Genomic DNA, 27,303 nt, shown 5'->3' with positions numbered 1-27,303 from the left:
CTTCCACCTAATGGTTTTTTTTTTTTTTAAAGAAAAATGGGGGAGATGCACGGAGCCATATTGGATTTGGGCCTAGCCGCTTTTTGACTGCATGGTTCAAAGTGACTCTGGGCTGTTTGGCCACAGAGACTCACCCCGAAGATGACTGCCATAAATCTTAAGATTGTTGGATAAAGCCTCTCCCATGAATTTACGGCACAGGAGTATAACATTCAAGGGATGCCTCAGCTCGAGCAGATACCAGTTATCTCCTCAGTCAACACCCAGTGTCTCCACCACCTGACCTCATCGCCTGACTTCTTTGCCTCCAGCTATCACTGCCTATACCCTCATCTCCCCCTCCTTCATATTTCACAAAGGTCACTCCCCCTACCTGAAAGCCTTAAAAGCTGCAATGTTCATCCCAATAAACGAGACCTTGACAACAGAACTTTTGCTTGGTCTCCTTCTTCTCTTCACCCCCATTTTGGCCCACAGGTAGAAAGCCTCTTCGGGACCCTGAATAACTGGGTCCCCGCTGGCGGGGACAGGGCAGAGACGAGACTAGACTTGACGACTGTTTAAAATAACTGCATCCTTTAATGGCAGTAATACAATTACTGGATTAAGAGACCACATGAGAAGGCAGGTGAGGTTTCTGGAAGACAGATACTGAGTACAAAAGGGGCGGGAGAGCCATGCGACGATCATTGTAAAAATACAGTACGTTATATACATATTTGCACCATCGACTTTCAACTCAGAAATACTATTTACACGTTTGTTACAATCCTGGTTAGAGAACAATCTTTCTTTACGAGTGTGGCCTGACGGCAAGTGGGGATTCAAGCGGATGTCCTTGTTCCATGAGGGCCTTCAGTTAACTGTTCCGGAGGAAGGCTCCAGACTCCACCTCACCCACAGATTTCAGCCTTAAAAATTCATTTAATTTTTTCTTTAGCAAAAGGACAGCTTTTTTCTAATATAGACCAGGCTGGCTTTGAACCTGTGATCCTCCTGCCCCTCCTCCTGAGTGCCGGGATGACAGGCGCACTACCAAGCCTGGCCTTCAAAAAGGGAATTTCCAAAGGGGTGAAGGGGATCCAAACACTGCCACACTGTACTCTTCCTATCCTATGCTCACCATGGCCCCAGTCTTGGCCATGAGGCCAGGGCTGGGGCCCAAAGACAAATCTCATTGATGATTGTTTAAGAAAATAAAACAAAAATAAAAAACACAAGACAAACCAACCAACCTGATCTTGGTGCACTGACCCCAAGGGTTGTGAGGCTGTGGGGCACAAGCCCCTCCCACCCTGGCTACAGGCTCCAAACTGTTTTGAAGGGATTCCTTTGGGGTGTGGAGGGTATGAGGGTGGTGTGGGATGGGACATGGGAGCCTGTCCCCTCCCCTGAGGTGGAGGGGAATCCACTGGCTGTGTGTGTCAGGTCTCCTTATTAGCAAGAAGGAAGCAGTTGGGTCAATAGACCCAATATAAAAGAGGCAGGCTGCAAGAAAGCAGACCTGTAGGGCCTGGCATGTGACCGAGAGGCAGAAAGGTCTGCAGGTCTTACCCAGTTTCCTGATCCAATTTTAGGGACATGGTCACAGGAGTCTCTGACTACCCTCATTCTTTGGACAAGGCCAGCCCTAAGGTGTGTTAATGGGGGAGGCTGTGGAAATGCCTTCACTATGTGGTTTATGGCAGATACTTTGGGCCTCCCCACCTGAAGGGGCTTGATCCCTTTCCTAGAAAAGGCCAACACACCAGCTGGATACCTGCTGTTTCCTCAGCATTTTGGGAAGGACTCAATAATGCAACACCACAACAGATCACTGACATCCAGCTCTGTCAGCTCGGGAGGGGAAGCAAACACTATCTGGTACTCTACAGGTAACATGGCTAAGGGTGTGGAAGCAACCAGCAGACACACTTTGCCAGGGCCACTCTTGGCCTCTCCTTGGGGGCCTGGCAGGTGGCCACACCACGGATCCTTGAGCTGTCTCGAGAGTCAGGCCAGTGGCACAGGGTAGGTAATACTGAGGGAGAATGCTTCAGGGGGCTGTCCCAGCCTTGCCAGGCCTGCTCCTACAGGTCTGTCTTATCAAGGGTCCCCTGCAGGGTTGCAGGGTGTCTGCTACTTTCAGGGCTAACCCTGGACGGAGAATGCGGGGTGCATAGGCCGAGCAGGTTTGGGCCGGGCTTCGCCAGGCCCTTTCTCTCACTTCACTATTGCTTTGTCCTGAAGCAAGCTGACACAGACTACATGCTAGAGAGGACAGTTGACCCCGGGGCTCTAGAAACTCCTGTACCAGCTCCACACCATGTGATGTGGTTCTGACAAACTTCCAGCAGCACAGGGTGAGTGGCCTTCAGTGCTTTCCCAGTCATGCTTCCCTCAGCTCCAGGGGAGCCCCAGGCCGGGTACTTGCCACTGTCCAATGCAGGGTATAAGTTGCTCACTGGGCAGAGGGAGCCCAGGAGCCTGCAGCACTGACCAGACCCCAAGATGATTAGATACAATTTATGACTCAAAGAAGTACTATTTAAAAAAGGAGAAAAAAAGGGGGGGGGGGGAAGAAAAATGTGAAGAAAGAACACCCTGCCCGCCTGCCCCACCTCCCGCCCATAACTCTGGAGGCTGCCCTAAATGTCACCCTGGGAGGGTGGTGGAGTGGGAGGAGCACTGGCCCCCACTAACACTACTGGCAGAAGGGGGAGGCTGTGGGGTCAAAGCCTTTAAAAACGTCCTTCAGGGAACCCGCATCCTGCTCACCCTCACGGGCAGGGCTGTTGCCAGCAAATGGGCTCCCTGTGCCTGTTTTGGGGGTTGGCTTTACAGTTCCAAAGAGAGTGGGCACTGGTAGGTTGTGTACCCCAGGTTGGGTTGTGGCCCCCTCAGGGGGCGGGGTGGATGAGGCAGCAGTGGGGGCTGCTGTGGCCTTAGGCCGGGGCCGGTTGTAGCTATTGTATCTGTCCGTGGCGGTGGCACCATCTGTGCTGGCCTTCCCTGTCTCTGGCTGCTCCAGGGCAGACTTTCGGACAAACGGGGGCTCCTTTGCCTTGGAGGCTGAGCTCTTTCCATTGCCCTCAGGACCCTTGGGCTGAGCACTTGTGTCGGAAGTTAGCTCTGCAGTTTTGCCACCTGCATTGGGAGTCCTTGGGTCATACAAGCTGATGCCACTTAGCACACTGCTCTGCCCACTGCTGCTGCCCTGGCCCAAGCCACCAGCTGCCAGTACTCGGGGGTCATAGGGAGCCGTGGCTGGTGGGGAGTCCCCACTTGGGCTGGCAGCAGGAGGCGATGCTTCAGTAGGACAGGGCTTGGCTGCACGGGAGGCTGCCCCAGGATCTGCTGGCTTCTGTAATCTGGGGTCAGTAGGGGTCTTCCGCACCCTGGGATCACTGGGCTTTTCACTCTGGCCAGGGGTGTTGACATTGACAGTCTTGAGGATTCGAGAGAGGAGTTCAAAGTCAGGTAGGTTAGAGCCAGAGGTGCTGGGATCTGTGGACCCTGGACGCTGCTGCCGGGTATTGGGAGGTCCAGGGGGTGTGGAACGGTGTAGCCTAGGATCTAGGGCGGGTAGGGACTGCAGGGCAGCAGGTACTGGGGGTACGTCCTGCTTGGGGATGGGCAAGGGGATCAGGTCTTCAGGGTTCCAGAGGACTGTGCGAGCAAAGCTCGGCTTGCTCAGGGTCACATCCTTCTTGATGTGGCTGAACTGTTGCAGCTGAGAGCGAGGGTCCCGAAGTGGGTGTCCAGGCAGGGGGTCCAGGGGAATGGTTACTGCCTTCTCACGCAAGGCCCTCTCCCCTTCCTCCTCTTCTGCAGGGGGCTGTCCTTTTGAACCGCTGGGGCATGCAGGGCTGGAATGAAGGCTGCCTTCAGTCTTGGAGGTGGGCAGAGCACGAGCTAACCGAGGGTCAGAGGGCCCTGAATCCCCTGGGCCAGACCCTCCTGAAGTCTCTGCATGGCGGCTGAGTCTTGGGTCCCGACTGAGGCGGGGGTCAGCCAGTCGGCCTCCTGTGGTGTGTCCCTTCTGGAGCCGGGGATCCCCCAGCCCACTGCTGCTTGGTTCCCCAACTGAAGCCTGGGGTCGGCTTGACGTCTGTTGCCTCAATGTCTTGAGGATAGATGTGACACTGCTTCCCCCTTCATCCTCGTCACTTGAGTACCAGTTTCCAGTGTCACCTGAGAGAGAGCAGAGCAAATGGAGAGGCATGAATGGCTGCATCCCATAGTCCTCTTGTACCCCTAGTTGTCCCTGATGTGTGGTTCTGTGCTTCCAGCTAGGAGCTGGGGGTGGCATGGCCTGGCTCTGAGCAGTGATATCATCGTGGCTTCTCTCTCAGACCATTCCTGGTAGGCAGTCTGACCTGAATATCTCGCAATCACCCAAGGAAGTCCTGTCATCAACTTGCTTACTAGACACATGAAATAGAGGTATGGTGCCATTAAGTCAGGGTAGGGCTAGGCCTCAGTGCTCACAGCCCGCTGCTTCTTCCCACCCTCCAAGCAGATTCGGTCCAGACAAATATGGCTAGACCAGCACTAGGTACCTCTTGCTGGAAGTCCGGTTAACAGCCATGCTGACAGCTCACACACGCATCCCCAGGCCCCTCAAAGCGGTTCAGGGGTCAGGGAAGGGCAAGTACAACAGCAAACAGAGCCCCTGAGCCACCAGGGTGGGGCCGCCGACTTTGTCCTTCCTCCTGCTATTCCCACTAGCTTGCTCCCAAACTCCAGAGAGCCCTGCTCCAGTATTCAGCCCTGAGGTGGATGCCACCGGGTGACCACTTGACCCTGTGACTACAGCACTCATGATCTGCATCTCTATGCTGGTTGGTCAGTCCTCTTTGGTCTTGGCTTCCCAAGTTTATAACCTAGGGATCGGGCAGTGAGAACGTCTGTCTCTCCAGCTTCTTTAGGAAATGCAGTCTGAGCTAGGAACCAGCCCACCACCCTTCTTCACGGACTCAGGAGTCTTCCAAACCCAAGATGCAGAGGAGCAGCCCTGGCCTCCACTTCCTCAGAGTGAGGCGGCCGACAAGGGACAGAGCCTCCCTGCCAAGCTACTTTCAGACACAGCACCCAGCCTAGGTGCCCCCCCTCGTCCCTGCACAGAGCCGGCTGGGCCCCTGCAGGGGGACACATGCCTTCCTCATTCTCCCGGTCCTGCTTGCTGCTCTCAGCCAGCCTCCTCGCTCTCTCCTCCTCCTGCTGCTTCTGCTGGATCCTCAGGTACAGGGCCCTCTGAGCCGAGGGCAAGAAGTCGGGTACACCGGCGCCTGCCTTCGGCCGGCCTGGGGGCCCTCCCTCGGGAAAGCTGTCAGGCTCCAGAGGGTGCTCAGGGAAGAGGGGCTCCCCAGGCTGCCCCGGCAACTCTTCGTAGTGCCCGTAGTCCTCTGTGGCAGGGAAGAGGGTTTGTGTCGGGAAGGCCTCCGTTGGAAAAGCCAAGACTGGTGGCAAGTGTGAGGATGAGGATGGCCACCCGTCCCTTCCTCCTCCCCAGGCATGGGTGCCTTGAGAGTCCAGCAGGAGCCCATAGTGGGCCAGCTGGCAGGGAAAGGATGAGGCTCAGGGAAGGCATGATAGATGCTTATGGATGTCAGCACACTGTGTGCATACACCTCAGGCTATGGATGTCAGCACACTGTGTGCATACACCTCAGGCAGGATGTCTGTGGACAGGCCATACCCCTCTCAGGCTAGGTAGCTGCTGCTGTCCTCACAGGAAGCAGGCTTGGTTTATCATCTGCCATGAGTGGTCTCATGGCTTCTTGCAGGTACGTCTAAGTGTTTGACACTGTAATGTGATACTGTCATCTACCAAGTTCATGCTCGAGAAAGCATGTAATCAAAGAAATAATCTCATACACACAAAAACAAAGGTCCTAATTTTGTTTGTTTTTGAGGAAAGAGCTCACTACGCAGCCCTGGATGGCCTGGAACTCTCTAAACAGACCAGGTTGGCTTTGAACTCACAAGGATCCACCTGCCTCTGCCTACCGAGTGCTGGGATTGAAGGCGTGAGCCATGATGCCCAGCATAGTCATAATGCTTAATTAAGTTTAAGATTTTGTGTTGTGCTGCATTCCTAGCTTCTCTCAGCTGCATGCAGTGCCTACCCTGGAGGTTAGATATACCTGTAAGAAAGTCACTGCATCTCCCAGGAGAGAACGAAACACACTAAAATCTCAGTCCAGCTCACGGCATCCCCCCAACCCTTCCTCTCAGCGTCCCTGGAGTCACTGACTGCATGAGGCAGCTTCCCTTGCACGGCCAGAGCAAGTCTCTCCTCCCTCAACGACCAGGTCCACTACGTATAGCAGATACAACACCACTGTCTCACTGAGTCCCTGGATCGTAGGGTGCTGAGCTAGCATGCCCAGGTCTGTCAAGAGTCAACTGTCCCTTGCACATGTGACATGACTTTTATCCAGCTAGGACAAGATACCGAGCATCAGAGATGTGGTTCATGCCACCAAAGGAGGTAGTCTGGTATTTAAATAGAGAAACTGGGGCCCAGGAAGATGGCTCAGTAGCCTACTGTCACACAACTGGATCGCCACTACAACCTGAAGCAAGGCAAGCCTGGCAATGGCCCAGCAGTCAGTACTTGGTGAGTAGGCGGGTGTCCCGGTGCCTAGAGAGCTGTACTAGCTGAAATGGCAATCACTTAGGTTCAAATGAGTTCTGCCTTAGATGTACAGTGATAATACACAAACAGGTCAACTCGGTCTACGCACACTTGCATACTGCTATGTGCACCACCACCTCACCACCCCCCATATATACCACAAACTGCAAAACTGTAAGACCTCACAGTGAGTGAAGGTGGCCTGAGTTTTGGTTAGAGCCTAATGGGACCTCTTCTATGCTACAGCTCCTCGGGAGCTGGGACACAGGCAGAGGCTTCACCTCCATAGAACATCAATCGCCAGAAGGCCAAGTAAATGTACAGAAACCACAGCAGCTCTGTGCTGTAAAGAGTAGTTCCTGGAACTCACATTAGAGCTCACTTTCGCTGTAGAGACACCTATCATCAACAAGCAACTAACTCAGGCCAGTCAACAGCATCTCCCTCCATTTGTTGGTCTGCCTTTTCTAGCATCTCTTCAAACCCACTCTTTACCATGCATTGTGGATGCTTTATCCCCGCACCCCCGCACCTCCCAGGCTCCTTGTGCTTTGAGGCAGCAGTGATCCTCACATCCAACAGAACAGCCTGAATGTCGGTGAAGGCCTGCCTATACTTGGCGCCCATCCTCCTAGCTGCTCCTTCCAGCCCTACACAGCACATACATACAGGTCACATTGGCTCCAACGTGCCAGTCCCAAACCCCGTGACTCATCTCTGTATCCTTGGCTACCTCCTGGTCTCCACCTGGATGCACCTGCTGTCAGCAACTGCACGGGAACCCGGAAACTCCCACCACTGTTCTGGCTGATTGGCAGTCTCACTGTATCCTCCCAAGCACTGGGAGCCACAAGTGCATGTCCTGCTGCCCTCTACTGCTCGGTAGAGCGGGCGATACCACAGTGACACACACACCTGCATATGTTAAGATGTCGCTCTCTCACTCCTTTATAGATGCATAGCCATCTCTATCTCTGCTGTCCTCAGATAAGCTGGTCAGCTATGGCACCTGGTTACATTCTCAGAGATGCTTCAGATGACTGTCCCTGCTAGGGCTGTGGCTCTGTACAGTCCTATGCTATTTTCTAACAATGGCTAAAGCTAAAATGAGCCATCCGACTTCTCTCTGGTTTGCTCTACTAAAATGCAACTATAGCAAGGACAGAGACCACGACTCTGAGCTTTGGCCTGGGGCAGGTCCCTCCTCCTCCTTGAATCTCCCACAGCATCTATCCTTGACTATGCTGGACACCGAGGTTGCTAACATCACAGGACACAGGCAAGAACCTGTCCAGTCAATGGTTTCAGACAGGCAGAGTTAGTGAGCCCAGCACTACCTGGAAGAGGGGCCCTGCCTTCCTCCTGATGGTGCCAGGCACACAAGCACAGCCTCCTAAGGCATTTTTGCCTTGCTCACGATTGATGCTAGGCCCTATGAGTACTGTTTCCTACACTGACAACAAACACAAGAGTCCTCCAGCCCCCATAAGGTCAAGGGCCCCCTAATATTTAAAACACCTATAGACTGGGAATGGAACTGGAATGCTGCTGTAAGACTGGCCAAGGAAGAAAAGTCACTTCTGACCTCCATCCCACCCTGGTGAGCCCAGCTCTGCAGTCTAGCTGTTGCCTACATACCTGCATCCCCAACAAGACCCGGCTCCATTTCCATGCCCTCTTGCTGCGGGTAGAAGTTCTCATAGAAGTTCTGGGCTGGCGGGATAGGAGCCATCATTCCAGAGTGTGGGGAGTCTCCAGGACCATAGGGCATCATTGGGGGGCCACCAGGACCCATGGGAGGGCCAGGGTTCATGCCAGGACCCATTGGCATGTCAGGATGCATGTCAGGGTGCATGTCGGGGTGCATATCGGGGTGCATGTCGGGGTGCATGTCGGGGTGCATATCAGGGTGCATGTCTGGGTGCATGTCAGGATGCATGGGCCCCCCCATTGGCCCTGGGGGTCCCATGTTGGGGCCAGGACCCATTGGCCCTGAGGGTCCACCAGGTCCAGGGAACCTAGAAGAGGAAATGGTTCTTGTGATGAAGCTGCTAAGGAAAGGCAGCAGCACCCAGCCAGCAGTGCTCACTTAGAGCCTGGGGCCAGGAGCCCAAATGGGGAATGACAGCTTCAGAAGGACAGAGCCCTGCCAGGCCATGCGCCTGTGCTTCTAAGGGCAAGCAATATACTCACCTCACGCCCAGTTTCTCAGCTAGCTGCCCTGTGGGTCGCACCACAATCTCAAACAAAGAGGGGATCTTCTTGTTGTACATGTCCTGCTGTAGCTGCTGTGGGGACAGCGGTTCATGTGCTGGCATGGCCATTTGAGGAGGCCCAGGAGGTGGGGGAGGGGGTGGTGGTGGAGGAGGAGGGCCACCTTGCATGGGCCTGCCGTTAGGAGAGGTGGGGGCTGGGGGTCCAGGGGGCCGTGGAGGAGTAGGCAGGAGCCCCACACCAGGAGGTGGCTTAGGCAAGGGGTTGATGCCCTGCTTCTTCAACTCTTCCACCTCCTTCTCATCCTCAGCACCTGCTTCTGCATCATCAGCCAACATCTGTGGGAAGCAGAGGAAGTCACATCAGAAGACTCTACTAAGTCAGACTCAATTTTCTGAGGAAAAACTTAAAACACACACCTGCTGGGGGCCTTTAGAGCACAGGGTCTAGGACCTAAATTCATCTGCTTCATCAAACTGGGCATAGTGCTACACGATTGCAATCTTAGCGTTAGGGATGAGGAAGCAGGAAGATCAAGTTTGAAGGTAGCCTCCCTCCTAGGCCTCTAATGACCTGAGACAGATTTTTCCAGCAAGGTTTCAAATCACAGTGCACTTCTCTCTACCAATGATCAAGTGTGAAAACCTAGTCAATTTCCTTAATAATTTGAGACAGCTACCAAAGAAGACAAGCCTGGGGGGCTGGAGGGATGGCTCAGTGGTTGGGAGCGCCAACTGCTCTTCCTGAGGTCCTGAGTTCGGGTCCCAGCAACCACATGGTGGCTCACAACCATCTGTGATGAGATCTGATGCCCTCTTCTGGTGTGTCTGGGGGCAGCTACAGTGTACTCATACAATAAAATAAAATCTTAAAAAAAAAAAAAAAGACAAGCCTGGGGTTCAACACTAGCAGGTACTGCTAGTAACAAACTGGATGAAAGCAGTCTTGCTGGCACCCACCTCAGCACCCTTAGGGATGTCTTCTAACATGGAAAGCTCTACAGCTGGGCTTCTGTCTTCCCTATGTGTGAAGCCTTTTACAACCCAGACCCTACAGCTTAAGGAGGAGCCTGGTCTTCTCATCTGAGCCCAGTGACATGAACAAGGCAGACACACAAGGACATGACCAGAGGATAGAATATAGACTACGCACCAGCAATTTCCGCACAAATGGAGGGAGCAGACAAATATCCGTCATTATACTCCCTTGCAGCCTTTCCATACATGGCCTCTCTACTAGCAAGGACCACTGCTACTAGGCTCTTGTTGAACATGTCTGCTAGGACTGAGCTGTGTCACCAAACCTTTTATTACAGCGGATGCCAGAATCCAAAGGTCTATCGCCTATGTAAAAATGATCATCGTCACCAGTTACGGCAGCACACGCCTTTGATCCCAGTACTCTGGAGGGACAGGCAGGATAGTATCTATGGACATAAGGTCAGCCTAGTCTACAGACTGAATTCTAGAACAGCCAGGGCTACAGAGAAAACTTGTCTTCAGACACACCAGAAGAGGGCAACAGATACCATTACAGATGGTTGTGAGCCACCATGTGATGAGAAAACTTGTCTAAAGAAAAAAAAGTGACTCAAACTTGCATGCACAAATAAGGTAGCTGTCACAAACTTTAAGCTTTTGCCCAAACAAGAAATATACAAATGGGGGCTGGGGATTTAGCTCAGTGGTAGAGCGCTTACCTAGGAAGCGCAAGGCCCTGGGTTCGGTCCCCAGCTCCGAAAAAAAAAAAAAAAAAAAAAAAAAAAAACCAAAAAAAAAAAAAAAAAGAAATATACAAATGTATTTTAACCAATGACTGGATCAACAAAGCTAACTTTATCAGCTGAGGAGTTCAACCTGGCAGGCAACTGCATTGAACTACAGTTGCTATAAGCAGATCAAAAGTGCCCTATGGCATGCACAAGGCAGACACACACCTCTAGCCTACTTTATTCTACAGTTCTACCTAGAAGACACTTGTTTTCTCCAGTGATGATGGGGATCAAACTCAGGGCCTTGTGAATGAGAGGTATAGGCTCTCCCACCTGCTCCCCATCCCTATGATACCCTGCAAAAGCAAACTATAGGGATAGAAATCATACAGGGATTCCAAGTATTGGGATAAAGTGTGTGTGTGTGTGTGTGTGTGTGTGTGTGTGTGTGTGTGTGTGTGTGTGTGTGTGTTATGTCTAGATTGTACAGAGCAGAGATAAATCTACATGTTGGTCAATACCCACAGATCTGCTGGGCAGAACTTGGTGGTGTGTATGCTTGTAATCTCAGAACTTGGGAGCTGAAGTCAGGAGGATCATGGGTTTAATAATGACTGTAGATTGTAGTGATTTCAAGGCCAACCTGGACTACACAAGACTGTTTCAAACAAAAACAGCCAGTCCACCTCAGAGAAGCTGAAGCTCTGCCATGCAAGGGAGAGACCAGGCACCTTCCCCTGGGGTGAGAGCTATCTTCACAGACTTATAAAATGTTTTCTTTTTGCACTTCAGCATAAACTCGGTACCGAAGCATCTGTACCTTCTCAAATAGCCATCCAGGTAACAATCATGGATCAGGTCATGCCAATTAGCCGAGTCAGCAGTTTGTGAAGAACGTAACTGTGCTGGTAGAAGATGCACTAAAGCCGACAGACAGGCTTCCAGGAGACTGTTGCCAAGGTAACAGCAACAGGATCTTTGATCCTGGAAAGCTTCTTTGTGAGCCATGTGTGATGCATGTCCCTATTAATGACATAATTGTGGGTGGCTGGGAACTTTCTCATTGTGGGAACTAGTGAGCAAATGAGGGTGTGAGAAATTCAGGAAGTGGGGGTGGGGATTTAGCTCAGTGGTAGAGCCCTGGGTTCAGTTTCCAGCTCCAGAAAAAAAAGAAAAAGAAAAAGAAAAAAAAAAAAAAAAAAAAAAAGAAGAGAAATTCAGGAAGTAAAAATGCCCGAATATTTCGTGGTTTTCTCTCTTTTTCTCCTTTCTGTTTCTAAAATAAAATAATTTCTTTTTTTTTTTTTGGAGCTGGGGACTGAACTCAGGGCCTTGCGATTGCTAGGCAAGTGCTCTACCACTAAGCTAAATCCCCAACCCCAATAAAATAATTTCAAAACATTTTTTCCTTAAAAAAAGAAAAGGAGGGGTTGGGGATTTAGCTCAGTGGTAGAGCGTTTGCCTAGCAAGCGCAAAGCCCTGGGTTCGATCCCCAGCTCTGAAAAAAAGAAGAAAAGGAAAGAAAAGGAAAGAAAAGAAAAGAAAGAAAGGAAGGCAGAGTGAGTCACCCTAGCATGGTGGCATACATCTTTGATCCCAGAATTTAGGAGGCAGAGACCAGCCTGGTCTACAGAGCAGTTCTAGGACAGAGAAACCCCGTAAGTTGAGCACTGAGAAGAGTAGGTATGAAGAGGCCAGCATGGGCCACAAAGCAAAATTGTCAAAACAAAACAAAAAGAAAGGGGGTGGGGCTACTGCAAACTTAAAATAACGGGAGATATGGTGGCACACACCTTTAATCTCAGCACTCATCCTGATCTACATGGGGAGCTCTAGGACAGCCAGGGCTACATAGAGACCATGTCTTAAAACAAAACTAAACAAACAAAACAAAACAAAACCCCAACCAAACTTCAAAAAATAAAACAAAGCTACAAGAAAAACTAGACTGATCCAGGGGCAGGACTGGGCTCCTGCTTTTAAGTGTGAACACTGAACCTCCAGCAGGGGGCGTCCTTTAATCAGACACTGCTGGTCCTTCCAGAGAACTGACTGGATGCTGATCATCTAGTTCGCTTAGGCTGATAGGCTCCCAAAAGGAATGACAAAAGAAAGCACCCCCACTAACTGTACCAATCTGGAAAAGAAAAACAGACACCAGGATGAGTGTCAAATGGCACCTGGTTTGTGAGATCCTGGTCCCACTTCCTTCTCTGCTCGAGTCCCTGTGACTACAGAAACACTGGCATTTCCAATCTCTGGGCATCTCAGTCTCTCTACACAACACAACACTACACCACTATCCCACTGCCCGATAGTGTACCCAGTGCAGCTGCCTCAGGTCGTGGTTAGGATGCAGCAGAACCCCTCACCCCCTCCACCTCTTCTGTCTGAAGGAGAGGTGAGTAATGTACAGACAGGTAGAACTTGCAACAGACTCTGAGCCTGCAAAGGTTGTCTGTGCCAAGAGTGGTGTCGGCTCCCGTGAGTGCTATACCATGCTACCCCAGACATTACCTTATCTAGGAGCTCTCGTGTCTCTTCAGTCAGCGGGTCATGGGAGAACATGCAGTCGTCACCATTGATGCAGTTTCCAGTGGTGTGGTATAACTTACATGGAAAGTCACGTTCATGACTCATTAAGGCAAACACTTCTTCTCAGAACCCACCCTAAAGAACAAACCACCCCCTTCATTTTGGAGGTGAGATGACACTCAAGAGTTATGCAGTGGTTGTCAGCAGCTGTTCTCAACACTACATCAACTCCAGAGCAAGTTCTGGCCCAGACAGCTGTCCTTGGAAAGGGTCCCCAAACTCTACAGAGAAAGGGAGTGAAGGGTGTGGGCTTCCTCAGGTGAAGATGTGAACAGCTCAGATAGAGAGTGAAAGGGGTAGCAGGAGAGGTGACCGACCAGGGAGGTCCCGGGAGCAGCAATGCAGGACAGATGCAACAGACGTGATGGCAAAGGATATCGTGCATGTAGGGGCAGTTCTCAGCACGCGCACAGAACCCCGTAATGTAAAATTTGCACAACTCTCGCTTCTTCGGTAGCTCAATGTCGTGGCTAAAATTGCAGTGGTCTCCCTGGAAAAAGAGAAGACAATCTAAAGGTTTAGGAAGCAAGTTCTGGCCCAACTTTTTACACTGGCCATTGCTGATTCTTCCTAATTCATCTCTGTCCCTCCTTTCACATCTACTCTGCCCCATACTATTTATTGTCTGGCAATAAAAACTCATCACATAAGCTAGTTCTACATTCTGTCCTTCCTAGCCGAACCCTGGTTTTGTTTGTTTGAGGAAGAGCGCCTGGTTAAAATACCCCATTTTCCAGCTTCCCTTGTTTAGCCCATGAAACACAGGTAAAAACTTCTGGGCAAGAAATGTCCTAAATTAAAACAGATTTTGATTGGGGGGGGGGCAGGGGCTGGGGAGAGAGGGGAGACAAGATCTCATTATGTCTGGAATTTGATATGTAGATCAGGCTGGCCTCAAAGCTAGTGACCTTCCTGCCTCAGAATCCCAAGAGCTGGATTAAGAGGGCTGTGCCACCACTGTCTGCCATCTCCTTAGACCATGGATACAAAGGTGAAAAATACAGCAGTCATTATACAAGTACAGTCCATGATGACAAATGCCACAGGTTTAAGAAAGGTGGCAGAGGGCTGGAGAGATGGTTCAGCAGTTAAGAGCACTGACTGTTCTTCCAGAGGTCCTGAGTTCAATTCCCAGCAACCACATGGTGGCTCACAACCCTCTGTAATGGGATCTGATGCCCTCCTCTGGTGTGCCTTAAGACAGCTACAGTGTACTCATGCATAAAATAAATGAATAAATCTTAAAAAAAAAAAAAAAAAGGAAGGTAGCAGAAAGGAGTCTAGGTCCCCAGGAAAACACTGATCACTGCAGTAGCCTTGAACTCACTCAAGCCCCACTAAGATTCCTGATCTGAATAACAAGTAAGTGTTGAAACCAATAGAGTTAAGACTGAGGATAGGCCTGGTGGTGGCTGCTGCACACCTTTAATCCCAGCGCTCAGGGGGCAGAGGCAGGAGTGTCTCTGAGTTTCAGAACAGCCAAGACTACACAGAGAAACCCTGTCTCAAAAGAAAAAGACAAAAACCCTACGTCCTGACTTCTGAGGGAGCAGTACTTCTCAGGCATATATGCCACCTGCCTGCTTGCTGCCTTTGCATCACCGTCACAAGCCAGCTATGTCCTAACTAAATGGTCACACTCATCTCTTGCACAACTCTGATGTCCAAGGCTGATTCTTCCCAACCCTGAAGTTCAACAGCATAATGGGAACAGAATAAGCCCTGAGGATTCATTTGAGACTATAGAGACCAGACACAAATTTCTACAGGAAAGGAGAAAGTGCCCCTAAACCTCAGACTCTCTACACATCTTACCCTAGGAAGAAAGCTGAGTCTCCTGGGCTGCCCAGAGGTCTCCCGGCTCCAAGAGGTGCCAAGAAGGGCAGGCCATCACACAGTCCTTCCCACCCCCAACAATGTGCACTGGGGCAGCCCATCCATGTGGGTCACATGTCCTCAGGTGGTGCTCTTACCCAAGTGCATCGTCCCTCCACGAAGTACTTGCAGATGACTTTGCCTTTCTTGTCAGATTGTTGGTGGGGCTTGTCATGATCACTCCGCCGGTAGCTTCCGCCGCCACCATCCTGTGAGCAATGTACAAGAAGAGAGGATAGGAATACATTAAATGTAGAGAGAACAGGACAGGTATGACAGTTCCTGTCACACCACATGCAATGCAGTACTCAGATGGGAAAAACTCTGGCACCTGAGCTGTGCAGGGTCACACCCCTCCTAGAGGGGGTAGCCAAGCCTTTTCTGGAAACTCTCCTGAACATCAGAGTGCACCATCTAGAACCTTCCCACTTCAGAAACTCAACAAGATGGTTGCAGGTACTGCTAAAGTAGTGTTTTAAGCAGAGGGCTGTACTAACAGGGCACCACCCTGGGAAACTGGTGAACACTGACCAGCCCATGGGTCAGGAGTTGACTGGGACATGGGACAGGATCAGACTTCACAGAGCAGCTCATTAGAAAACAAGAAGCCAGGATGGTTGTGATACAGCTCTAGTTCCAGCACTGAGAAAGAGGCAGAGGCAGGCAGCTCTGGGTGTCTAAGGATCCTGGTCTATAGAGTGAGTTCCAGGACAGCCAAGGCCACACAGAGAAACCTTGTCTTGAAAAAGACTAAAAGAAGAAAGAAAGAAAGAAAGAAAGAAAGAAAGAAAGAAAGAAAGAAAGAAAGAAAGAAAGAAAGGAAGGAAGGAAGAAAGAAAGGAAGAAAGAAAGGAAGAAAGAAAGATTGGAGGGAGGGAGGGAGGGGAAGGATGGATGAAAGGAAGGAAGGAAAAGAAAGGAGAGAGAGAGAGAGAGAGAGAGAGAGAGAATGAATGAGAAAGAACTGGCTGCTTTTCCAAAAGATCAAGGTAAATTTCAATCCTTCACATGGCCATTCACAACCGTTTGCAACCCCAGTCCCAGAGGATCCAATGCCTTTGTCCAGCCTCTGTGGGTACCAGGCACATACTTGTCCACAGACACAGGCATAGGCAGAACACCCATATGCAGAAAAATAAAATTAACAAAACACAAGAATTTCAAGTGTACTCACGCCCATGTCGTCATCGTAGAAGTCATCCTCGTCATTCATCCCGCCCTTGCTCATGCCCCCTCTGCTGCCTCGACCTCGGCCCCGGCCCATCCCTTTTCCTCGGCCTCCTCTGGAACCCCGGCCTCGGCCTCGACTTAACCCTGTGGAGCAGCAGAAAAGGGATTTAACTTCTCATGCTAAGGCAAGCAGTTGCTGCAGCCCAGCCAGCATGTCCTCAAGGAGTCCTTGCCCACCTCGACCTCGGCTGTCCTTGGACCTTCGGTACTGGTTTAGCTCCTTGGAATATTCATCATAATCATCATCTCCCATGGGCTCCTCGCTTTCGCCATACTGGATTCAAAAGAAAACAAGGCAGAAATGTCATCCTAGAGACAGCCCTGAGTTAACACTGAATGGCAGCATGTGTGGTGGTGGGTCCCAAACCCTACCCTTGTAGCCTTACTTCAGACTCTAACCCCATCAGGCAAAGCCAATCACAGGGCCTCCGGGCACAAGGGACAGCTGTACAACTTCAAGAAATAAGTCACGAGGGGGTTGGGGATTTAGCACAGTGGTAGAGCGCTTGCCTAGCAAGCACAAGGACCTGAGTTCGGTCCCCAGCTCCGAAAAAAAGAAAAAAAGAAAAAAAAAAAAAAAGAAAGAAATAAGTCACTCGATGAATATAAAGACAGGGACAGGGACAGGGACAGAATGGTGTGTACTCTATCCATCCCTCCTGTGCCTGCCGTAAGAGGCAGAACTCATTCTAGAAGACACTCAGAGAAGCCCTTCCTTACTCGGCACAAGGGCTTTGCAATCTGCCTTCCCCTGCTTCAGCCACCAAGTCAAGGTTTTCTTTTCTTTCCAAGAGGAACCTTTTAAAATTGTGCCTGTCACTCAAAGCCTTCTGTCCCTTGGGTACCCCACATCCTCCTGTCTTAGTCTCTTCCTGCCCACCTGAAGGACTTGCAGCTCAGGGGACCTACCAGTCACACTGCTGGTTCCAAGAGCTACGGAAAACCTTACCTCTATCTCCTCATCATACAAGTCCTCTTCGTCCTCTGGGTGCTCTCCCATGGAGCCTCGGCCTCGGCCTCTGCTGCCCCTGCCCATGCCTCGGCCTCGAGATCCTCCTCGGCTTCCGCGGCCCCTGTAGCCCCTGCCTCGGCCTCGGCTACCTGTGGGGTGATTGGGACCCTGAGCCTCACATGGCTAGAGACTACAACAAGGAAGAGGGGGGGTCCCATTTCCTATGTCTTCCTTGAGTCCTCCTCCTTTAGGAAGCCATCCAAACTGTCCCGTGCAGACTATAGTGCCTCTGGTTCCCTCAAAGGGCGACCTGGCACTCTGGACACACAGCTACTCCTGTCCTTACTAGCTGGTCTCTCGCTACCTGACTATTCATGGCTGCACTTTCCAAGACAGCAGGTACCAGCCCTAGGTGGCTAAAAATCCTAGGACCCGTGGTGTACCAACTGGAAGATCCATACCAGATTTTGAAGACTTAGGAGAATTAGGGAGAGAACAGCAGTCTTGGTGTCTGTTACAGACTCTGGCGTGACTCAAGTGTGAGTAAAGGAGTACTGGCTCCAACCCTACAGGCGGGCCCCCGCAGGGCCTCCACAGTGGAGCCTGCTGCACAGGTGTCCAAGAGCAAACATGGAAACAGTACTCTCAGCAATGAACTGTATCACAAATCTAAGAACCCAAACTGGAAGATCTTTAGAAGCCTCTATTAGCTGGCTGGGTTGCTTTTGTTTTTACTTTAAGAAACCCTGAAGGAGATTGCCCTTCCTCATTTCCCTTATACCACAGGCAACAAGTTTATCAGCTTTCTGGGGTCCAAAGTTCAGAGATAAACATCTGGTCAGGTGATGAAAAGTCCAGGACTGGAGATAGCAGAGCTGGGGCCTCCAGCTCTCCTCAGCCTGGCCCAGATGAGGGACACTTGCTGTCCCTGCTCTGTGTCTGTTATCCCAAGTCCTGAGTGTACAATTTTTGTACACTTCAGCTATCTTTTGAGTGACTGCCTGGTTCTTTTGGATAAGGCTCAGTACAAGCTGGCTGCTATAGTCTCCTTGACTCCTTAATCTCCAACCGCACCAGCTGAACTGGCCCTGGAGAAGTACTGAGAAGGGAGGGGATGGGAAGGGCTTACCTCTGCCCCGGCTGCTGCCCTCCTTGGCACGCCGGTACTGGTTCAGCTCTTTGGTGAAGTCGTCGTAGTCTTCCTTCCCCATGTCCTCTTCCTCGTCCCCCTCATACTCCCCGTACTGCTCATTCTCATAGTCCTCGTACATGCTGTAGCCCTTGCTATCAATCTTGGAGTAGGACTTCTTGGGCAGGGGTGTGTTGTGTGATGAGGAATATTGCTGGTGGGACTGTTCAGGCGAGAGTAGAGAGAGGGTGAGCCAGTGCCCACAGCCTGCATCAGGCTACTTAGGTCACCCCAGTTCTCAGAACTTGTGGGTTTGTCTCAAGCCTCTACTGTCCCTGGTTTACCACTGGTTCTTGGCCTCTCTGTAGACATGTTTACCCTAATGGGCCAAGGTTTAGAAGGAAAGGAGAAACTGGACTGCCTTGTCCCTGGAGAACCAAGGACAAGGATGCAGAGTGAGCAGAGTAGGGGAGAAGCCTGGAGTCAAGAGGAGGGGTTTCCTTGTTCAAGCTTTCCCTAGGGCCTCTGATTTCAATGAATAGCCTGATTGGTAGCCATAGCAGATTGCTATTTCCAAAGACACCTCCCAAGATGCCTTTCAACGGTGAACAGATAAGACTAAGTGTGGCACATTCAGATAGCGAGGAACACCTTACCAATGGAAGCTGTGGGAATGGAAACAGTTTACTATATCATGGTTTTGAGACAGTCTTATGTAACCTAGCCTGGAACTCTTTCTCTTTCTTTTCTTTCTTTTTTTCTTTTTGGAGGGGAGGTGGGGTGGTAGTGGTGGTTCAAGATGGGGTTTTTCTGTGTAGGCCTGGGACTCTTGATCTGTCTCCATATCCGAGAGTCGGGATTAGATCTGCACGGTCACGCTGGCTTTAAACACATTGCTACAGGCACGGTGTAAGGACCCTTGTCTATAGTCCCAACCACATGGGAGGTTGAGGTAGAAAAACTGCTTGAACCCAATTCACAGTTGCCCTCCTGGGTAAAAGTAAAGATTTGGTCTCAAAACTGGAAACAAAAACCAAACCAAAACAAAACAACAAACCCAATTCTCTGCATGTTTATAACAAAAACATACCCAGGCCCCATATGCTATAAAACATACCACTGGATGGCTTTGGTGACAGGGCTGAGGGGGTTTCAGGGCAGTAAAACCACTGCAAACAAAGCTCAAGAAGCTAAAGGAAACTAATGGGAGTGGAGAGTACAGATGGAGACTTGTCCATACTGTATCCTACTTGTGTAACATTTCAGTGATGGGCTGGGTTCAACTACAAAAGAAAACCCACACTCACTACAGGAAAATGCAAAATAGATATCCACACTCAAGCTTCTGGTCTTATCTGACCCCTCCCTAGGACCAGAAAGACACCCTTCCTCAGTAATCAGTCTCCATTACTTTCCTAGATAGAACCGCCATCATCTACTGCGGTGCATGATGCTGTCACAGGAAAAGGCTTTAAAAAGCACCACCACAGGGCTGAAGAGACGCCTCAGCAGCCAAGAGCACTGGCTGCTCCTCCAAGGAATTCGGATTCAGTTCCCAGCACCTGTTTAGAGGCTCACAACTGTCTGTAACTCTAGTTCCAGAGGATGCATATGGTGCAGACAGACAGACATATACAAAGGAGGCACAGTAAAACAACAAAATGAAAAGATTGGCACATCCTGCCAAGTCAAACCCCCCACCCACCCCCACCCCCTTGTCTTGTTTCCTTGTTTTTCCAGACAGGATTTCTCTGTATAGGAGTCCTGGCTATCTTGGAATTCACTTTGTAGACCAGACTGGCCTCAAACTCAGAGATCCACCTGCCTCTGCCTCTCAAGTGCTGAGCTTAAAGGTGTGCACCACCACCACAACCAGCCCTAGTCCATGGTTTACTTTAAATTTTTTTTATTTATTTTTTTTTTTCAGAGCTGGGGACCGAACCTAGGGTCTTGCGCAAGCGCTCTACTACTGAGCTAAATCCCCAACCTAGTCCATGGTTTAAAAGACAGGGTTTTGCTGTGTTGCTCAGACTAGGCTACAACTCTTGTTTATTATTATATTTTTATATGTATTAGTATTCTGATGCATGTGTATCTGTGTATCATGTGTATCTGATGCATGAACATACAGTGCTCACAGAGACCAGAATTCCCTTTAGCCACTATGTAGTTCCTAGGTCCTTTGTCCTTAACCACTGAGCTATTTCTCCAGCTTCTGACTCCAACTCTTACTCTTTCTGCCTCACCTTTCCTTGTACTGGGATTACTAGTTTGTGCCAGCACTTCCTGTTTGTACTCTTCTATGGTTTATTATTAGTATTGGTGGCAGTGGTGCTGCCCAAGGCCATGAGCACAGAAGCAAGCTTCAGACTACTAAGCTACATCCCCAGCCTTGTTTTTTCTTACATGTTTTTCTGAGAATGAAAGCATATGCACTCATGGTAAGTTTATGGTTAAGTTCAGAGTTGTAATAGGGTATTTAAGGTCTAACTGTACAGCCCTGGAGATAATTTACTCTACTGGCCATTTCATTCTCTTGCCAGTTTCCCACAAAAGGTAACTTATGAACAGTTGAAAGCAGTCAGCTGTGACCTGGACAAGTTAGACATACTGTGTCCTGCCAACCTGTGGGGGAGACTTGACACTGGGCAGGCTCAGGAGCAGCCCTTATGAAGAAAGCCACTGCCCTGGCTCAAACCCATACATTCCAACTCACTTGTTTCCTCATCCATAAATAGGGATGAAAATAATACCTACTGTCTCTGGGGTACCACCCACCCGCCCATGCAGAAGACACAAGATGCAGTATCACTCACTGGCACGTATGGGGGGCTATAGTCCCGGTACTTGCGGTGACCCTTCTCACTGGGGCTGAAATCTGAGTCATCTGAGAAGTCTGAGAAGTCATCACTGGAGGAAGCATGGCGCTGCAATGACAATGACAGAGGCCACACTAGAATGAGTCTGGTGCTGGCAGGCCACCTTGGCACAGCCAGCCCCAGGACAAACAATACTGGAATGTGTCTGGAAGGACTGCGCTCAGCCTGAAAACTCCTCCCCTGGGGGCACTCAATGGCAACAGAGCATAAGTTCCAGATCTTTATAAACTGTCCCCAGGCCGTGGATGCTAGGAACGGCTGTTACAAAGAGTGCCTGCTGGGCAGACAGACAGACAGGTGTGAGCAAGCAGTAGGTGTGGGGAACCCTCTGGGACCTACTTTGTGCTTAGATTTCCGCCTTTTCTTTGATCTCCTCTTCTCCTTCTCCCGTTCCTTCTTCCGCTTCCTTTTCAGCCTCCTATGAGACTTTTCCTCATCGGAGTCGCTGTGGTGCTTCTCCCCCTTTTCTTTCCGACTCCTCTCTTGTCCTCCAGGGGTATCCTGGATGTCCTCAGCCCCATCATCTTCCAGTTCACCTTCTTCCAACTCACCATCTTCCCTGCAAACCAACACCCAAACCACTGTGAGCTGGGGGACTGCAGTGGAGCCTTTTGAAGGCTGGTGAGGCAAACAGCAGCAGAGAGCCCAAAGGACATGGGTAACAGCTCTAGTGGCTGGAATAGGCCCCAGGAGGATGCAGGCCAACTCCCATCCTTCTGCAAAAGGACTGTGTCTGTGAGTTTAACTAGGTCAAAAGAGGTGGAGAGGTTACCACCAGAAGGCAAGGGGTACAGCTGAGCGGTAGGGTGCTTGCTTAGCACATAAGAGGCCCTGGGTCCCAGCCCTAGCCTTGAAAAATGAATAAATAAAAAGCCAGGCTAAGTCAGGCCTGGTACTACAAGCCTTTCATTCCCTCTGCCTCTACAGAGGCAGAGACAGTGGCAGGTTCTCTGAGTTCGAGGCCAGCCTGTTCTTACATAGGAGTTCCAGGCTACCCAGTACTACACAGTGAGACCCTGTCTCAAAAATAAAACAAAACAGAAAACCAAAAAGTAACACTAATGAAATAAGGAATAAAAAGAAAGGTGCTATGCTCACACAGACAAACCTACTTCAAGTTTCCCCACCATTCCATCGCCTAAGTGTCCCCAGCAGAAAAGCAGTAGCTCCTGTGGCCACAGAGCTGAGGAATATGTCCCCTGGGTTACCACAGGCTCTGAGGGGCCCAGCTGCCCAGCTCCTACATCTTTCTTCTTTACAGCATTATTCAAAACCTACTGGAACAAGGAAGTTCATTTGCAGAGAACCCCAATTAGGGCCCAAGATGGTAGAGCCAGACCCCACCCGTGAGCAGCCCTCCCTTAGCTGGCCCTGTCCCCTCTCCAGCCTCCCGCCCTTCTCAGGGAGCGTTCCTGACTTTTTCAACTCCATGTCACTCAATACTCAGTACTTTGAAAAGTAAAAGCACTCTCCTAGCCTCACAAGCTATGAGTCATCCGACAGGTCTAAATAGCTCAGCACAGGCTGAGGGTGGGGGCAGGTTATCTGTGGGTGAAGTCAGTGCAGGGTCAAGAAAGCAGCAGATGGAATAGGAGTCCACAGTGTTCAAGCCAAACCACAGACACAGATGTTGCTAAGTACAGAAGTTGGTAGAGTAGAAAAATCTTTTAAACTTAGCTAGGAATAATGGGAGACAGAGGAAGGTTATCTCTTGAGTTTAAGGCCAGGTTACATGATATCAGGCCAGCAAAAAAAGTGAGACCCTGCCTGAGGAAGAAAAAGATTTTTAAAATCTTCCAGGCCTGCCTGGTGGTACACACCTTCAATCCCAGCACACAGGAGGGCAGACCCTGGTGGTACATACCCTGGTCTGCACGGTGAGTTCTAGGACAACAAGAGCTATAGAGAGCTTGTCTCACAAGACAAACAACACACAAACATACGTGACAACAGCAGAAAGGCATGTAACGGCCATAAAGGCTCCTTGCACCTCAACTAATAAGGAACAAAAAGAGTATGATGACAGTAACAAGAATAAGCTGAGGAGGAGGGCGGGTTGAAGGCCAGCCTGGGCTACTTGACTAGCATGCAAGAGTCTAGGGTCCAGGGGCTGGGGATTTAGCTCAGTGGTAGAGCGCTTACCTAGGAAGCGCAAGGCCCTGGGTTCGGTCCCCAGCTCCGAAAAAAAGAACCAAAAAAAAAAAAAAAAAAAAGAGTCTAGGGTCCATCCTATACCACACCAAAAAAATAAGTTTTCAAAACTGCAATAGAAGCCAGGCAGTGGTGCACACACCTTTAGATCCTAGCACTCAGGAGGCAAAGGCAGGCTAGGACCGCCTGGACTTGTTACACAGAGAAACCCTGTCTTGAAAAACCAAATGACCTAACCAAAACAACAAAAACAACAACAACAAAAACAAAAAAGAAAATCAAACAAACAAATCAATAGGCCTAAGACCCAAAAGGCTAACCAAAAATCAGACCAAAACAGCTCTCCAAAGAGGCTTCAAGGAAGGAGGAAACAACCACTTAGAGGCTCTGAGGGTCCTAAGGGCTCCAATGGAAACAACAGCCTCTGTTTCTCCAGCCCTTCACAGCTTCAAGAGGCGCTTCTCTAATTAATTGTGAGCCCAATTTCAAAGGCCCCAGGCTCAACACCCAAGAGGTTTGGCCCCCAAAGACAGACAAAGTGGAGGTCAAGAACAGCACTCACACTGCAGGATGTAAGGCTCATTACACTATGTCAAAGGCAAGCACAGTGGGGAAAGGACTCCACCTGCACGAGAACACAGCCTACTTTGGAACGGCAGGGTACAGAGCAGCATTCCTGTTAAGGGAGGCCCTGTAGGTGCGGCTCAGAGCCAGCAGCAATGGGAGCACCTGACTAGGAAAACTGGTCTACTCAGTGATGTGGTTGGTACCTGCCATATCAGGTACCCTCAGTGAAGGGAGGGATGGGAATTGCCTTGGTCCGGGCTGAGCCATGCTGTGGGATAGAGGGAGAAGGCAGAGCCTAGAAGCTGACTGGTGCCCGGCAGACTGGAATCCCATGTGGAGGAAAGCTAAGGGCCAAGGCTGCAATGGTACTTGGCAAGGGGTACCTCACTGTCTCCTTTGTTTCCTCATTAAAAAAACAAAACAAAAAAACAAAACAAAACAAAACAAAAAACAGCAATTAACACTGTTAATTGGATAGTCCCTCACCTAGGCACAGGACCACACAGGCAGAGAAATTAGCTCAGGCTGAGGATGATGACAGGACCCCACTTCTAACACCCTGGCAACGTGTAACAAGATTTTCCAAGGAATTCATGAACCTTAACTGTCACCAAGAATCATAGAGCTTTTCTTCCAGGTCTCCCTACCCTACAAAGACTTCAGCCCAATAGTGATTCTCGCCTCACCAGTGTGGCTAACAAGCCTAGGCATATATCTGGGCTCAGTGAGAGCTACATACACACACTTGTATAAAATTAGCTGGCACATGCTTCAAACTTTGTTTCCCTGGAATGGAGATGCAAAAATAAATAAATAAATAAATAAATAAATAAATAAATAAATATAAAATAAAATAAAGTTTTTGGAAATCTAACCAGGCAGGCATCCACATCTGTAACCCCACTCTGTAGGCTGAGGTAAAAGGATCTCTAGTTTAGGGTCAGTCTTGGTTACAGAGCAAGACCCTGTCTCAAAATGCGAAAATAGAAAATAAATTAAAAAAGCTGCTTGTGACTCAGAAGAGGTGCTGGAAGGTGATACTAGATTGGTTACTACATCTGCAGAGACATCCAGCTGACCCCTGCCCTCAGCCCCTAGAGCCCTATGTGATCTGTCACGTTCATGCTGCAGATGCCTTCCCAGCTAAGAGGCCTGTGTGAGTATCAGGTCCAACTACACCCTTCAGACTATTCACTAGGAAGGAAGGAAGGAAGCCCATTGGGAAAGGGCAGATAATCCCAAGGGCTGTGGACAGAACACAGCTGGGAGATTTATGAAAAGGCACTTTAACAGGCTGCCAGAAAAATCCATGTCAGAGAGGGATTAAACACCGAGGGAGCATGCTTAATAGACTGTGACATAATCCCCAAAGAAGAGCGGGGAGAGGGAACCCCGCTGCACTAATCATTTCAATCTAGACCTGCCAAACCCTCCTGAGACAGGTGCCCAGGGGGAAAACACTACGGCTGGGCTGCAGAGACCTCCACTAGCAGTTCACCTGCCTGCTTGCAGCCAGAGCCAAGGCCAGGACCCTAGAGACAAGAACCAGCCATCCTGGGAGACTGGTCAGAAGACAGAAATGGGAATAAGACTGCTTCCAACCTCCTAAACAAAGCTTCCCAAGCATTCAAATTTCCATTTTGGGGCCCAAATGCAGCTCCTCTTTGGTCAAAGAATACACATGGATGGCCAATCTAAGTCACACCTTCTGAGCACCCCTCCACCCCAGCCCTTAGCTTACAGGGCTCATACAACATGGGCTTGGCAAAAAAACCAGATCTGGTGTTCTCAAGCAGGCTCAGTGACTGAGCAACATACTTCAGCCTATAGACCAAGTGTAACACAACCAGCGCTGCCTCCTTCCCAGAATGGGCTCTCATCTGGACAATGGGATAGCCTGATATGGATCTCCAGGGTGGGAAGGTTAAATGATATATAAAGGAGCAGCCATACAGTAAAAGCTATACTTGTCCAAGAAGGCGTTGGTGCACTGAAAGGCACTGTGTGCCTACAATCCTAGCACTTGGGAGGCAGAAGCAGGAGGATCAGGAACTCAAAGTCATCCTTAGCCTCAGAGCAACTTTGAGGCTGACCTGGGCAGTCTGAAAACATCTCAAAAACCAGAACCCATAGGATGAGATAGTACAGTAATACCAATAAACACAACACGGAGACGCCTGAAAGACTTGACATGTGTCCTAGGAAGACGTGTGGGTTGAAGCAACAGCTGGTTCTTCTTGGGAGACACTGCTGACTACCCAACTGCAAGTGTCTATTTCATTGTGGCCATCCTCTCCCAAGCAATCCTGCTGACAAAACTGTCTCCACTTCAATTAATCTATATGGGACCCCAGAGTCTCAGAATGGCTGACCAAGAGGACAGGCAGAGATGACAGGGCGGACAGTGAGAGCAATGAAGCTTGGAAGACAAGATAAGGACCCCACAGGAGAAGAAGCTTATGCTCTCAGCAACTCTGCAGAGTGAGTGTTGGGCCAGATCAAAAGCCAGGAGCTTGGGGCTCTGGTTTACAGGGGGTTGGGGGGAGAACCACACCACAAACACAAATGGAGACTTATGGAACAGTGGCTATTACCTGAAGCTCATTAGGCTGCTAGGTTAATGTGAAGGTCGGGGTTATGATCATTAACTGACCAGACTCTCAACAAATCCCTGGGTAGGCTCTGAATGACCCATTAACTGGGGATAAAGAAAAAAAAAAAAATCACAAAAAATTATGAGGCTCTGCCTCTTCCAATTCGTACAACCGGCTGAAGTGCAGGAGTCAAGGTCAGTCACTAGGAACCAAGGCAAGGAGCCTCTCCTTTAGAAGGCTGGCCTGGGCTCACACCTAAAGAAGCCTCTTTCCCATCCCACCACCTTCCCTTGATCTAGGAAGTGGTACAGCAGCCAATGGGGACTGCACTGAGGGCTTTGCAGGGCTAGGAGAGCCCTGAAGTAAGCCTCTGCACCTCACACATGTTTGTCAGTGTCCTTAGTACCCAGTTCATCAACCAGAAACCAAGAGCAAGTGGGCTCTGTGCTGCCCTCCCCTTAGCATTTGCAGGTACAGTCATAACCTGTTTTGTGATGTCATGATGCCATCTCCATGGTAACATGCCTGCCTTGTAACAACCAGCTGAACTACTGGCACAAACCAATCACTGAAAGAAAGAGACCAGCTGATGCTAGTGCATGGATCTGAACCCCCTAGAGCAGGCCACACATAGGACGTCCAAGCAATCGGAACCAGGGCTGGGTGTATCAGGCATTTAATAACTAATTGCTAAATTTGCTAAGAATAATAAAAGTTTCCAGTATATATATATTTTAAAAAATCCTAGCCAGGCAGGGTGGCACATGCCTTTAATCCCAGCACT

At 49.9% G+C, this 27,303-nt stretch overlaps 1 protein-coding gene across 15 annotated transcripts in view; it reads right to left on the bottom strand.

Annotated features, from left to right (window-relative positions):
- Positions 1–554: 554 nt before the first annotated feature.
- Positions 555–27,303, bottom strand: part of Zc3h4 (zinc finger CCCH-type containing 4) — a 37,476-nt gene continuing 10,727 nt past the window's right edge. For 8 of the 15 annotated variants that reach the window (XM_087588087.1, XM_087588102.1, XM_087588115.1 and 5 more), the window contains 12 exons: positions 21,547–21,766; positions 21,145–21,255; positions 18,329–18,551; positions 17,197–17,348; positions 16,425–16,521; positions 16,192–16,331; positions 15,116–15,226; positions 13,521–13,632; positions 13,065–13,174; positions 8,816–9,174; positions 8,261–8,640; positions 560–4,173 (listed from right to left, as the gene is read on the bottom strand). In XM_087588087.1, coding sequence (XP_087444213.1) covers positions 2,684–4,173; positions 8,261–8,640; positions 8,816–9,174; positions 13,065–13,174; positions 13,521–13,632; positions 15,116–15,226; positions 16,192–16,331; positions 16,425–16,521; positions 17,197–17,348; positions 18,329–18,551; positions 21,145–21,255; positions 21,547–21,766 — 3,505 coding nt within the window. In that variant the 3' untranslated portion in view covers positions 560–2,683. 15 annotated transcript variants of the gene reach the window in all.

Source organism: Rattus norvegicus, chromosome 1, assembly GCF_021556685.1.
Source record: "Rattus norvegicus strain SHRSP/BbbUtx chromosome 1, alternate assembly SHRSP_T2T, whole genome shotgun sequence".
Classification (NCBI taxonomy): domain Eukaryota; kingdom Metazoa; phylum Chordata; class Mammalia; order Rodentia; family Muridae; genus Rattus; species Rattus norvegicus.
This window is presented reverse-complemented; position numbering and strand designations above follow the sequence as displayed.